The 15,058-nt window shown below is 40.2% G+C and overlaps 1 protein-coding gene across 1 annotated transcript; it reads left to right on the forward strand.

Moving 5' to 3' along the window:
- The first annotated feature begins 75 nt into the window (after positions 1-75).
- Positions 76-3,304, forward strand: CRR2 (Tetratricopeptide repeat (TPR)-like superfamily protein). Its single transcript, XM_028216005.2, has one exon. The coding sequence runs from the start codon at positions 1,092-1,094 to the stop codon at positions 3,072-3,074; it is 1,983 nt and encodes a 660-aa protein (XP_028071806.2). The 5' UTR covers positions 76-1,091; the 3' UTR covers positions 3,075-3,304.
- The last annotated feature ends 11,754 nt before the right edge of the window (positions 3,305-15,058 follow it).

The raw sequence follows: 15,058 nt of genomic DNA on the forward strand, positions 1-15,058 counted from the left end.
GATACATTTTCCAGAAAGTATCCGAATTGTCTCTCTTAATTTTCGGAAGGGTTTTGAACCTGTATCTTAAGTGATCTTCCACAGAAGCGTGTGCTTTTTCTTTTTTTGAAACTTTTTCAGTAATGCTGGGAAAATTGACAAATACACCAATTTTATTTTTTGTATCAATGATTTGTTTGTTGAATTTTACAAAATGAAATGGTGGGATCAACATGGGTCTCATTGAGTGGCACACAAGGGGGCTGTTGTGCTGTGCCTTGGGCAGCCATCCCTTAACCGCCAATGATTACGCAAAGTTAAATTTTAACATATTGCAATATCAAAATAAATTGTCATTTGTTTTTATATATAAAAAAAAAAATTCTTATCAAAAAGTCAAATAACTAATTATTTTTTTGAAAATAAATAACTAATTATTTGTGAACTCCATCATAATAAAAAGAAATGGTTTTTGATACAGCAGATAGCTCACCATCTCAATTTACCAAACATCAATGACCAATGCTCAATATTTTCATATAATTTCCTTTTTGTATGAAAATAATTTTAAAAAATTTTAAAATAAATTTACCAAACAAAGCCTAAGATTTTTTTTAACCATGCCAATGTATTTTTGTCAAGTCTTTAACAACAAATGTTTAAGAGCTAATAGTTGAGTGGCTTTACCACTGGGGTGGTGGCATCGGGGATATGGCATCGTGGACATTGCATGTACATTTCATAGGGGTGGGTCAAGAGGACGCACTCCGTCTGTAGAGTAATGAGTGCTCTGTGGTGCGTGAATGAGGTTCATTAGGTGTCTCAGTAGTCGTTACTTTCTATAAATTGAGTAAAATCTGGTCTACAACCGATTAGTCCGGAGCCAAAGCTCACGAATGTTATGATGCCCTACAGAATATTTTTTTTATCAAAAAAAAAATAAAAAATAAAAAAATAAATAATAATAGTTGAGTGACTTCAGCCTATCCCCTCTTTATCCCTTTCCCTTTCTAAATGAGATAAATTCTCTCCCCCCACTCCCCAAGTCCTCCTCAATCTAAAGAGTGCAAGAGGTGACCTCTTGTTCGGACTCCGAGTGGAAGTCTCGTGTAATGTGGACGTTTCAGGGCCCCCAAACTCTCCAACAACCACTTTACCTCCCAAAACAGCTCCATCACCACCCAACAACCCCCCGTCTCTCTTCCCACCACCAGACCTCCGCCACTCTCCGCCCTTCAACCACCACCACCACCACTAACAACAACAACAACCAGTTAGTTCAATCTCTGTGCAAAAAAGGCAACCTCAAACAAGCCATCCAAGTCCTCTCTCACGAATCCAACCCAACCCAACACACCTACGAGCTCCTAATCCTCTCTTGCTCCCGCCAAAGCTCCCTCTCGGACGCCTTCACCGTTCACCGCCACCTCCTCGATGATGGGTTCGATCAAGACCCTTTCTTGGCCACTAAACTCATCAACATGTACTCTGATTTGGACTCCGTTGATCACGCACGCCAGGTGTTCGACGAAATTACTAAGAAAACTATATTTGTTTGGAATTCGCTTTTTAGAGCTCTCACCTTGGTGGGTCATGGCGAAGAGGTGTTAAATCTCTACCGTCGGATGAATTTGACCGGAATTCCTTCGGATAGGTTTACATACACGTACGTGCTCAAGGCTTGTGTTGCTTCAGAGTCATTGGTTTCGTTGCTGGGGAAAGGAAGAGAGATTCATGCCCACATTTTGCGACATGGCTACGAGACCCATGTTCATATCATGACTACTTTGGTAGATATGTACGCAAGGTTTGGGTGTGTATCATATGCGAGTCATGTGTTTAATGAGATGCCAATGAAAAATGTGGTTTCATGGAGCGCTATGATTGCATGCTACACGAAGAATGGAAAAGCATTTGAAGCGTTGGAGCTTTTTCGCAAGATGATGCTAGAGAACCACAATTTACTTCCAAATTCAGTGACAATGGTTAGTGTGCTCCAAGCATGTGCAGCACTCGCTGCTTTGGAGCAAGGTAGGTTGATACATGGCTACATACTTAGAAAAGGACTTGATTCAATTTTGCCTGTTATTAGTGCCCTTGTGACTATGTATGCAAGGTGTGGTAATCTTGAATTGGGGATACGTGTTTTTGATCAGATGGATAAGAGAGATGTTGTTTCATGGAATTCCATGATTTCGAGTTATGGGATTCATGGATTTGGAATAAAAGCAATTCAAACTTTTGAACAGATGATTCACCAAGGAATATCTCCGAGCCCTATATCTTTTGTTAGTGTTTTGGGGGCTTGTAGCCATGCTGGGCTAGTTGAAAAGGGGAAGTTTTTGTTTGAATCTATGGTTAAAGAGCATAGAATTTATCCTAGTGTGGAGCACTATGCTTGTATGGTTGATCTTCTTGGTCGTGCCAATCGATTAGATGAAGCAGCTAAAGTGATAGAAGATATGCGGATTGAACCAGGACCAAAAGTTTGGGGCTCTCTCCTTGGAGCATGTAGGATACATTGCAATGTTGAGCTTGCGGAGAGAGCTAGCCGAAGACTTTTTGAGCTTGAGCCCACTAATGCTGGGAATTATGTACTTCTGGCAGATATTTATTCAGAAGCTAAGATATGGGATGAGGTAAAGAGAGTGAAGAAGCTTCTTAAAGCTCGGGGACTTCAAAAAGTGTCAGGTCGAAGTTGGATTGAAGTTAGAAGAAAGATATACTCATTCACGTCGGTTGATGAATTCAACCCACAAATTGAACAGATTCACGCTTTGTTACTGGAACTATCGATGGAGATGAAGGAGAAGGGTTATGTGCCAGAGACCAAAGCAGTGCTTTACGATCTTGATGCGAAAGAGAAGGAACGGATTGTACTTGGTCATAGCGAAAAACTTGCAGTTGCTTTTGGATTGATTAACAGCAGTAGAGGGGACACCATTAGGATCACCAAGAACTTGAGGTTATGTGAAGACTGCCATTCTGTCACCAAATTCATTTCCAAGTTCACAAACAGAGAGATTCTAGTGCGAGATGTGAACCGATTTCACCATTTTAAAGATGGTGTTTGTTCATGTGGAGATTATTGGTGATCTTGCACAAACTTTAGCTATGATTTTTCCCCTCCTAGTCATAAAAGCTTACAGAGATTTTCTACATGTACAGTTTGCAGCAGTGGGTTATATGAAACAACTTATCTGCTTTACTATAGTTTTGCTATAAATATGATGTTTTATCATCAATTTTAAGAACATTTCATGTGCTTTTATGTTTCAACTGTGTTTGAATTTTGCTTCTAATATATTGAACTTGTTCTCAACTATACACTAGTTTCCTTGTGCTATGCTGCTAAGTGGGTAAAAACGTTGTGCTATGCTGTAAGGGTAATATGTGATGAACCTTACTAATCAAATGTAACTCACAATCCAGTAACTTCATATTTGTATTTGTATAGAGATGTTGATTATGTTTGTATGACAATTTGTTATTGGTTAGTGATACCACTTCTTGTCAGTATAATGTGATAGCATTGTTGTTTGGATTTTTTAGAGCACCTACTAATCTATATGGGTTGGACTTGTCTCCAGGCTATTATTTGTATTGGACCAATTTAGTTTGGACTTGCAAGCTCACCATAGCCTAAGTATTGCTTTTATGATGGAGTTGGGTTGCTGCGCATGGGGCACAGCCTCAACTGTCGCGCACCTTATTGAGCCCATTGCAGGGCACAATTCAATAATTTGAACTGTTCACATTTTATATTTCAAATTACACTTATCATTCATTTTTTTAGATATAAATGTGATTTGATTAAAAGGTTATCGATATTCGATCAACGTAATTTTTTATAGGTACGTTTGACTCTATATTTTTTAAAATGTGAACAATTCATATTATCAAATTGGATCCTGAAATGGGCCCAATAAGGTGCGCAATAGAATGATTCAATTTGTTAATCTTATATGCTCTATTTATGGGGGGGGGAAAAAAAAATCAAATCGATTTGATAAAAACAAACCATTATGATTTCTAAAATAGACCATCTATAATTTAAACACAAGTATATTGAAATTATATAATTAGGATTATTAGAATAGTTAATTTTGGGTAAATTACAAATACACCCTGAGAGGGAGATTTATGATCTGAGATTGGGCCGTGACGTTAGCCGGACAGATTTGGGCCGAGGTATTGGGCTCCAAGATCAGGCCGTGATATTGCTCGGTAATGGCAAAGCCCACGTGGAACCGAGTTATCTGATCTCGGTTCTGCGAAGGCCGGATAGGTGGAGGAACAGTCTAGATGAGGCTCCCCGGCTCACGCGTTGCAAGGTTGTAATGCACGTACCTTAACCCGGTAGGAAGGCCTGTGCTTGGAGCTTGGCCGAGAAGGTCTTTGGCTGACCGGCGTTACCAATCTCCAGCTCAGCTTCGCCGGAATACAGTTGAGCACGGCTGGAATTAAGCCTAGTAGTAGGAAACTACGACATCAACTGCACTTGGGCATGTTCAGTATGGCCGTTGATAGTCGAGATAAGGTTGGCCGGCTGCCGTGCTCCCAGCAGAGTGGGCTGGCAGTTGGGTTAGGTGGTGTATAGCAAGATTTGTGCTGACAAATGGGATAACAGAGCCACGTGTCGAGAGGCCAATGGGAGTAGATTTGGGGCGCAGAAGGGTATATAAGCATGTCTGCGCCCCCCATACGCGATACAGGAACACTTTGTAAGGAAATTCTTACACTCAAACACTCCTCTCTCTCTCTCTCTATCCTGAGGTGTGCGCTAACTTGATCGTCGGAGGGTTTTTCCGGCCACACACCGCCGGGTAGCTCACCGTTATTTGCTCGCAGGTGACCGGATAGGAGCGGAGCCTGGAAGAAAGGAGTGCGGGCGCGCCTGAATATTTGCTCCCCGCACACACCCCCTGAGATTTGATTAAAATACGAATCGCCCCCTGTGATTTTGAAAATTACATTCCACCCCCTGATGTTTTTAATTTCATAACAAATCGCCCCTTTTATTAATAAATCATAAAGTCAATTAACAGTTTTTAATGATGTTAAAAATATGTTTCAATTAATAATTTAGGTAATTTTATTATTGTGTAGGAGAACAATTATGAATTTCATTTTTTACTTAATTCTGTTAAATAAATTTTTTTAATAAGGGGATATTTGTAATTTTTCAAACTATAAGGACAATCTGTATTTTAAGCAAACTTTAGGGGATATATTTGTAATTTACCCTTTAATTTTTTTTTATAACAATTTACATATAATTTTTTTTGGAAAAAAAAAAAGGGTAATGTACAGTCAAGTCCTCTTTTAACAATTAATGGTAGTTTAAGTCCTACTCACAAAACTTTAAACCCATAAATGTTATGTTAATTTTATATGACCAATCTACCCTTACAAATTAAAAAACACAAACATTTGGTTCTTCACTCTCTCTCTTTTTCATGCCCCCTCATTCCTCTCTCTCTCTTTCTCTCTCAAACTCCATAGCAGAGAAAGTTCTCAATCACCATGCCTTCTCAAGGTTCCAAGCACAATCGTCCATCTCATAGACAAAGGACAGAACGTCGAGCTCATTTGCAAAGAGCTCACAATCGTTCGTCTCTTGCAAAGTGGAAACGTCGCCGCCGTTCTCGCCCGCATTGATGATGAAATTCAATGGCCATTAGCGAAAGACGAAACTACTGTTAAGCTCGACAAGTCACATTATTTCTTCACTCTTCACGTTCCATTGCCGCCTCTTATCGTCTCCATCATTGCCTCTCACCATTTGTGATCCATTCATGCTCATCTTGAACCAGATCTAGAACTAGATTAGGAGATTTCCAAATATGGAAAGTCTAAATGGAGGAGGAGAAGGTAAATGTAAGAGAGATAGAGTAGATTGAAATTTCTCAAAACTGATAATATTCTTAGTTAATAGTAGAAAAAAATTGAAAAATTTCTTAGTTTTGATAATTTTAAACTGAAATCATTCTCTATTTTGAAATTGAGAACATTCTCAGTTTATAATATTCTCAATTTTAATCATGAAAAAAATTGAGAAATTTCTCAAAACTGATAATATTCTCAGTTCATACTAGAAAAAAAATTGAGAAATTGCTTAGTTTTGATAATTATAAACTAAAATCATTCTCTGTTTTAAAATTGAGAACATTTTCAGTCTTAGTGTTGACCCAGTTTAACGGCAATGCTATTATATATACACTTGGTTGGGTTAAAGGGTAAAAACGCATTTTTACATATAAATAGGACTTATTGATTCAAAATTTTTTTGACAGAATCTAAGCTACTACTAAATATGTAGATAGAACTTTTAGGTAATTAATAAAAAAAAAAAAATAACCGGACAAAATTATCGAAATAAAGCTATGATGGAACCATGGGCCCAAATGGGACAGTCACGGAGAGAAACCTTCACCAATCCATATAAATTGGCATTCACTTGCCGTGATACACGCATGTTGTTGTTTCTAAATCACTTTTTTTTTTTTTTTTTTTTTTAATATTTTATTTTAATAATTAGGTATTTATGTCAATTTATGAGCCAATCTCAAGATCAGTTAATGATCAAAAAAATCTTCATTTAGTGATCTCTAAGTTTTGAAATGTTTGACTTTCGAATTTGTAAAATTTAAACCCACAACCTCTTAAATAGTAAGCTCTTTAATTACCTCTCCGTCTAAACCATTTTATTTTTAAATCATCTTAATCTTAGTAGGGACAGAAATCATTTTCAACTTTTTTAAGGAATCTTTAACTTTAATTACTTTAATAGCAACAACTTTATACTAATACCTTTTTCAAAATCATATCTGTTGGCAAATTTTGGGTCCATAGAGATTAATGTGTTACTTGTTAAAAAGAATAATACTCCATTTACTTAAATTATTATTAACAATCTTATAAAAAGTATACATGTTCAAATATCATTAAATATTTAAATATTATTGCTTTTTTAATAACTAATCATATTTAGTCTCTTGTGTTTTTAATAAAATTGTTAATACATGTAGAATTAAATATGTCATAAACATTTCTCTTTTGTTCAGATTTTGAATGTGTAAAAATTTAAAGTCAAAAAATAAAAGAATAAAAGCGCGATTGTAGTAAAAGTTTTTTTTTTTTTTTTTTTCAACTTATGTTTCGTTTCTTTTATTTTTGTACAAATTTAAAATCCAAACACAATTTTAATTTGTCCACAGCTACCATTAATCATTAATCCTCAATAATTGATTATATTATTACTTGGATTTGATAATACAAATAAAGTGAAAGAAGTTTGGCAAAGCAGAGTCTTTTAACTTTTTCTTACATTTTCACTTGAAGACTAACGCAAAGCTACCTCTATTAAAGGGTTTTCATATTCACACCATATAACGAAGAAGAGGGTAAAGTTTTGTTCGAATTAGTATTGGTAGTGGCGAGAGAGAGAGAGAGAGAGAGAGAGAGAGAGAGAGTAATGAAGAACAAGAACGTGTGTTTTTGCATTCCAATCCGTAATCAGAAAAAGTCCGAACATGATTTGGAGATAGTTTCATCGACACCCATTTCATCTTCTTCGAATCCAACAAAGTCTCGTGGAAGTAGCAAAAGCAGAGGAACCATTGCTAATAAAGATGTTGTTCACCATCAACATCATGATCATGATCATGCTGAAGCCACTACAGGATCAGCAACAACAACCAACACCAGTAGCATCGATGCCGGCGCAGCGGTTGTAGTGATGAGTGCCGCCACTATGTCTGTTTTGGGTAGTGAGTGCGGCAGTTCCCACGGTGGCGGCGGCGGTGATGGCTGAGGTGGTGGTTGGTGGTGGCTGCTGGTGGTGTTTTTGTTGAGTGTTTTGCTTTGCTTGGCTATATATCATTTTCCACTTTATGTATATTATTTTGTCCTCCATTTACACTTTATTTTTCCCTTTCTTTTTCGACTTTGGGGTTCACTTCGAGTGGAGAAAATAATGCTTGTTTTCTTAGGCCTTTTCCCACCTTATATGTGGGACATATTTGTTTGAGCTGGTATGCAATTATTTATGTTGTCTTCGATCTCTTTGTTTCTCTTTTTTTCTTTGTTTCTTTTCTTTTTTTTTTTTTTGTAATTATTTACTATTGTGTACATCATCTTTTTTTTTTCTTTTAATAAATTACATTAATATTCATTGAGATTTGAAAAATAAATACATTGAGCCCGGCAAATTTAACATAATTATAATGAGCTACTTTAAGATTTTAATTCACATAACATTTAATTTTATTTTTATTAATACTTCATAAGTTGCTTAGATTAAAAAAAATAACATTATTATTTTGGTAAAATATATATTTTTGCCTTACTTGTGGGATCTAAAAAATTTTGCAAAAAAGAAGCCAATATAAAATTATATAAAATTGGATTAATTACTTAAAAGTCTTAATGACAGTAGGTGTGGTAGCTCAAGTCCTGTGCAATAGTTTTTGGACGCAGAAGTCCCATTTTGGAATGCAATTGACGTTAATGCCCTTTTGAATCTAACGTATTAGAGATGCAACTTCAGAGAAAGGAGGACTTGGAACGTGCTTAAGAAATTTCATGACTAGGAAGAGGAGTAGAATCTGCATCTTCATGGATCTTTTCAAACACTTGATGATGATGATTGTTTGGATTATCCGAAGATTTTTAAGTTTGAGGTTTGTGATGCCTCAGTCTTTTACACTTTCGTTTCAATCTATTCTCTTCCTTGATCACTTCAATTTGCAACAACTTTGTGTGTGTGTGTAACTCCAGCCCTTAAAATGCTTGATTGCTTAATTTCAAGGTTCAGAATAGAGCATATTAAATCGACTAAAGAGATGGGCCAGGAGATCTGATTTGTAGGTAAGAACTAAGATATTCTCAATTCCAAAACTAAGAATATTCTCAATTTAAAATTGAAAATGATTTCAGTTTGCAAAAATTTCCAGTAAAACTGAGAATTTTTTTAATTTTTTTAGTATTAAAACTGAGAATATTATCATTTTTTCAGTTTTAAGCTGATAATATTCTCAATTTTAAAACTAGAAAAAATTGAGAAATTTCTTAGTTTTACACAACCATTGTTTATGAAAATTTCTTAGTTTTTGCACAACCATTGAAAATCGTACAGTGAGAATGAACTACCTTTTTCGGAGAAGGCGTGGTCTTGGAGGGTAGTTTAATGTGATTGAGTCCCCACTCATTTAAAGGACAAACCCAGTTGAACCTAGAATCATCATTTTTCACCAAGCTTTCGTAGTCACCAATGGCGGATGATGAGAGGATTAGGTCTAAAACCACATTATCCATGATGAGGATGAACTTAAGATGTTGTATATTTGGTGGGTACAAAGAGATAGCTTCGAGGACTAGTGTAGACACCCCATTTTTGACCGTCCTTAGGACTTGGATGTCATCGTTTGAACACTCGATGATTACCCTTGTTTGTATTGGTCTTGAGTTCTCGAAGGTTTCGGCTACGCACCTTACCTCGAGACCTCTCGACTTGTTTGTTTTGTGTTTGGTTTTGCATCAAACACTTGTTGTTTGGCTTCTGAGGGTGAGAAATAGCTTGTAGGCCATCCCCACACCTTACCGGCCATGGCTTGAGGCCACCGGCCTTGTTTCCTTGCCACCGGCCATTGGTGATAGCCGGTCGACACTATTGATGGTCGGTCGGCATTGTGTTTGGTAGGCCGGCCACTGATTTTGGTCAATCGGCCACTTTTTCTGGCCGAGACCTTTTTTTGAGGGGGGTTTGAACCTTTTGAACCCTTGGTTTTAGCTTCTTGAGGAAGCTTAAACCTTTTGAACCCTTGGTTCAAGCTTCTCGAGGAAGCTTGAACCTTTTGAACCCTTGGTTTTAGCTTCTTGAGGAAGCTTGAACCTTTTGACCCTTTTGTCTAGCTTCTCCAAGAAGCTTGAACCCTTTGTCTAGCTTCTCCAAGACGCTTGGCCCTTTTGCCTAGCTTCTCCAAGAAACTTGGCCTTCTTGGCCCTTTTTGCTCCAAGCTTCTAAGAGAAGCTTGGCCCCTTTGCTCCAAGCTTCTAAGAGAAGCTTGGACACTTCTTCCTCTATAAAAGAAGAGCTCAAGGGTTCCAAGAAATTTGTCTAAGGCAAAAAACATACATCTCTCCCTATATCTCTACATTTTAGCTTCAAAGTGCTTAGTTCTTGGCTCCATTACACACCACCTCCTATCCTAACACCTCCACCATCACTCTAAGCATCTTGGAGGCCATTTTCAGAGGCTAAGGGATTGGTTTTCTGGACCAAGAAACTGCTGTCCCTTTTTGGCTACAAGGGTAACACACTTTACCCTCTTTTGGTTTTTATTTTGCTTCATCTTTTTGCCATACTTAGAAGCATTTTTGAGCTTTGTCATAAACTGAAAAAAGTCTTATTTTGAGCTCCTTTTTAAGTTTGTTTAGATCACTTTTGTGTTTGGGGTTGTTTACCCCCCCTTAGGCCTTGTTTGGCCCATTTTGTGCTATTTTTGGTAAGCTTCGGGACCACCTTGTTTGGGCCTCCTCACCACTGAAATCTTGAGGGATTTCAGTGGTGAGGATGGTGTCTTAAGGTCCTAAGAAGGAGAGGGTCATCCCTTCTCCTTGTTGTCTTCAAAAAGTGTCATTTTAGCCTCATGTGTGAACACCATTTTTTAAGTTCATGTTGGCCATGTCTTAAGTGTTATTTGTGCTTATTTTGCCATGATATATCACTGTTTTTACTTGGTTTAGACACACCATGCATGCCTTGCATACTTGTCTTGTAATGCCATGAATTTGCCTTAACATGCTTTAGGCTTTGACTCTTGTTCTAGCATGATTTTGGCCAAGCTTTGTGAAGCTTTTATGAATGTTTTAGTATGCTTTAGCTCTGTTTTCAGTTGCTTTGGTCATGCTCAACATGTTTTGTATAGTCTCTTTGCATTCTAACTTGTAGGCCTTGAGTGTATAACGCCATGAGCATGTTTTGCTTGATTTGTTTAGTTGGTTTGGCACCTTTTCTAACATAATTTCAAAGCTTAATATGCATGCAATGTGTCTATGTTCATCTCTTTTAAGTGTGCTTAAGAGTCCCTCCTTTATGCTTAAGTGTTGGTCCATTTGTATGCATGATTGTACGTGTACTTGGCCCCCATTTCCTTAGCATTTGGTCACTGTTTTGGGCCTAGTTGAGAGCTGCCCAAATTAGTTTAAGACCATTCTAGCATGCTGTTGCATGCTTGCCCTATGTGTTGTTGCATATTTGGCCTCGTTCCATGCTTGTTACATTGCATTTTGCATGTTTGATACATTGCACCTTTGCGTGCTTAGGTTTTAATGCATTTGGCATGAATTATACTTAACATGTTGTCCATGTTGCATCTTGTATGCTTGCATGGTTAAGATTACACTTTGCATGTTCGCTAACTTGCATACTTGCCCTCATGTTCATGTTGCATACTTAGCCTCCATGCCTAGGTTGCATTGCATAGAGCATGCATGCTTTGCCTCTTGAATTGAGTATGATAGAGGTTGGGCTTTATGTGTTTATTCGGTTTGCATGTCATTTGAAATCAAAATGCACAACTTGGCCTCTTGGGCCATCATGCATGGAAATGCGCGATTGGTGGTCCGAAGGTCGAGCACCATACTCCGTTGAGTCTTAAACATGATATGGAGTGTGGTTGTGCAAACATTTGCTTTGAAATGCATTGTCATGCCTTGTCTGTCCTCTGCTGCTGTCAAAACATATTTCTACAGGAAGACATGGCCGGTCGACCATCGACAGTGCCGACCGACAAAACATTTGTGGCTGATATCAATATCCATGGTCGATGGATGGCCAGTGGCCTTTACTCTTGGCCGGTGACCTTCTACAGTGCTCAGAAGGTGGTTCAGAAGCATCCTGGAGACTTATGCAGTTTTCAGAAGTGCAAAACAATGTAAATAGAGGCAACAGTGGCATGACATTGGGTTTCCGAGCGAAGCCAATCCGAGCATGCATTCATCCCTTTTCCCGGGGCTATTTTACTGCTTTATTAGCTTAATTAAGTTGATTAATTGGTTAAGGGTTTGTAATATTTAATTAGCTAAAGTAGTTAATTATTTATTCGGTATGTGTTATTTATTCAGACCCTCCGAGTGAGGGCACAACTGTAATAAGCGTGCGTGTGTGTGATGCATGTCTTTTAATCCCCACTTCTTTCTCCCTTTTACTTACCTGTTTTTGATGGTTAGTACTAGGGCATATTTCAATTAGCATCCTCATGCTCACATGTTTGCATCATTCATCTGTATTGCATGCACCGAACCTGCGCATCATACTAACTGCATTGTATTTCAATTCCAAGTTGAATACATGTATTGAACTGTCGCATCTCCTATGCCATTCTTAGGGTAGACGAGCCTATTCTAGTTGCATCTTTGCATGTGTTGCATTAGCCATCTTAACATGAACTAGGATCATGCATTTGATTACTAACTAGTTTATGTTTCGGCTCGGAGTACTCGGTAAGTGCTTATGCTTTAGCATCCTTGCATGCGTGTGAGTGTTGCCATGACAGCATGCTTACCATGAGGCTAATTGTTTATGTGATATAACTGCCTGAATGCCTGTGGGTGAAGGTTGGATTGCTTGAATTGGGATAATTCATTGAAATCTGTATTTTAGCCTACTTGCGAGTAGCAAACGTCAAACCATTTTCCCAAACAAACGGATATGCAATGCTTTGTTCCAAATTAGGCGATCTAGTCTATACTTGTTTTGCTGTGCGCATCACATAGTAAATCTAGGCTAATAACCAGAATAAGAACGCATAATGTTTTCAAAATTGGATATCATGGTTAGTAGAGGCCGATCTTCGGATCGGGCAAGATGGGGTGCTCATAGCTGACCTTCCCCAATCGTACCCAAGTTCCCGAGCCGAAGCAACTTTGGTGATGACGGACACGTGGCCTTAGGCAATGAGTCAGGGTTTCCTAAATTCCCCCAAAATAAATATTTAGGTGGCGACTCCATATCTGGCAAAGCAGTCCATGTTTGGCACTTCTTTACAAAAATCTGTTTTCCAAAACGATTTGCCGGATTTGGACTCTTTGGTGATTTATCAATCTCACATTGCACATTGTGAGATCAGATTAAGAACCGTGACACAAATCGAGTCCGAACTGTAGCATGGGGCCCGAGGGTGCGTCTACAGTTTCTGGCGACTGCGTTGGGGATTTAGAGAACTTGACTCGAACTCATGATATCTTGTTTTGACTACACTTATGTGTTTCTTTGCAATGCATGTGCATTGGTGCGCCTAGGACACCGTGTTGGCCATCTACTATTCCTGAACGGTTTGCCGGAGGCTTGCCTTGTCAAGGCATGACCATAAGGCTGACCGGTTGCGGGCTCTGCCAGTATGGGAACACAAACCCCGATTTTCACTGGGGCACCCTTTTGACCATTCGACCTAGTGCATATTCGGAATCCATAGTGACCATTCCAAGCTAGGACAGGTTGTTTACCCGATTGTAGGTTGTGTGAAACCCTAGCTCCTGACAAAATAGGACAAGGAAGCCCTACCCCAATGAGAGGGAGATTAATGATATGGACTTTGTGCCAGACAGATTTGGGCCGGGCAGAGTTGTGCCGGACAGATTTGGGCCGGGCAGAGTTGTGCCGGACAGATTTGGGCCGGACAGAGTTTTGCCGGACAGATTTGGGCCGGACAGAGTTGTGCCGGACAGATTTGGGCCGGGCAGAGTTGTGCCGGACAGATTTGGACCGGGCAGAGTTTGGACTGAGTGTGTGCCACCCCGGATCGAACAGAAACTGCTCGGCCAGGAAGTGACCGGTCGGACCAGGATGCTCGGTCCGAGGATGGTCGAAGCCAGACAGACCGAGTGACCGGCGCCCGGAAAGACGTGGTCAGTCGAGGTAGTTGATTGACCGGCAGGAAGGCCGACCAAAGGAGGTACCCGGGCTAGGCTTTGCCGGGATGCCGCCTAGCCCGGTCCTCCATGTGTTTGTCCGGTTAGGTGCATGGGTATGAAGCATGGCATAGCAGTGGTAGAGCAGCTCGGCTGCCGAGCTCCAGCTGTGAAGTCAGGCAGTTGAGATTAGGTGATGTTCAGCAAGGTCTATGCTGACAGATGGGATAGCAGAGCCACGTGTCAGGAGATGACTGGGAGTGGGTAAGGGGCTCAGAAGGTATATAGGCATGTCTGCGCCCCCCATACGCGATACACGAACATATCTGTAAGAAATCCTTACACTAAAACACTCTCTCCCTTCTCTCTATTCCCTCTAAGGTGTGTGCTAACTTGACCGTCGGAGGGTTTTTCCGGCCACACACCGCCGGGTAGCTCATCATTATTTGCTCGCAGGTGATCGGACATCGACGAAGCTCGGAAGAAAGGAATACGGGCACGCCGGAATATTTGCTCCCCGTACAATTGGCGCCGTCTGTGGGAATCTTGACAGACAAAACCTTGTCTTCCAGGTTCATCTGATCGCCGTCCATGGCGAACAACGACGAGTTTCCGTTGTCCGCCATCGACGGAGCCACCCCGGAGTATACCCGAAGGAGAGAGGGACCTCCTACTGTCCACCCAATGGCTGACTTGGGAACGCCCACTGGCGGACAGTCGGGAGACGCGCGGGATAAGCGCGGAAGAAGTCATTCACGGAGTCCAGACGGTCACCGGCGGAGGAGAGACTCACACGCCAGACGTCTGGAAAATAAGTTAAGGGACCAAGACGCTGTCATCCGGCGAATGGCGGCGGAGATGGAGGATCTGAAGCGGCATGTCAAAGGGAAAGGTGAAGCTAGAGTGGGTGACCACAGTGAGCGCACCCCATCCCGCCGTTCAGGCGGTCAGAGTCAGCGACGCATTCCATCCATTTCTATTACCAGAAGTTACCAGGTTGGTGATTCCGACGTGCATGCAGAGAAGTCTAGCGCGCAAGACAGCACCTACCGGCCCTCACGTCCGGTGACGACTTCGAGGTACTCTTACTCCGCTCATTCAGAGGATTTGCGGGCGGTCTTAAAGGAGCGGGTTCGTCGGCGCGAAGCTCAGAGGATACCGGCGT

The sequence above is a fragment of the Camellia sinensis genome, chromosome 14 (assembly GCF_055761805.1).
Source record: "Camellia sinensis isolate YWXY chromosome 14, ASM5576180v1, whole genome shotgun sequence".
Taxonomy (NCBI): domain Eukaryota; kingdom Viridiplantae; phylum Streptophyta; class Magnoliopsida; order Ericales; family Theaceae; genus Camellia; species Camellia sinensis.

Excerpts from the sequence above, each read along its gene's own strand:
- CRR2 (XM_028216005.2), top strand. The coding sequence starts at position 1,092 with ATGTGGACGTTTCAGGGCCCCCAAACTCTCCAACAACCACTTTACCTC.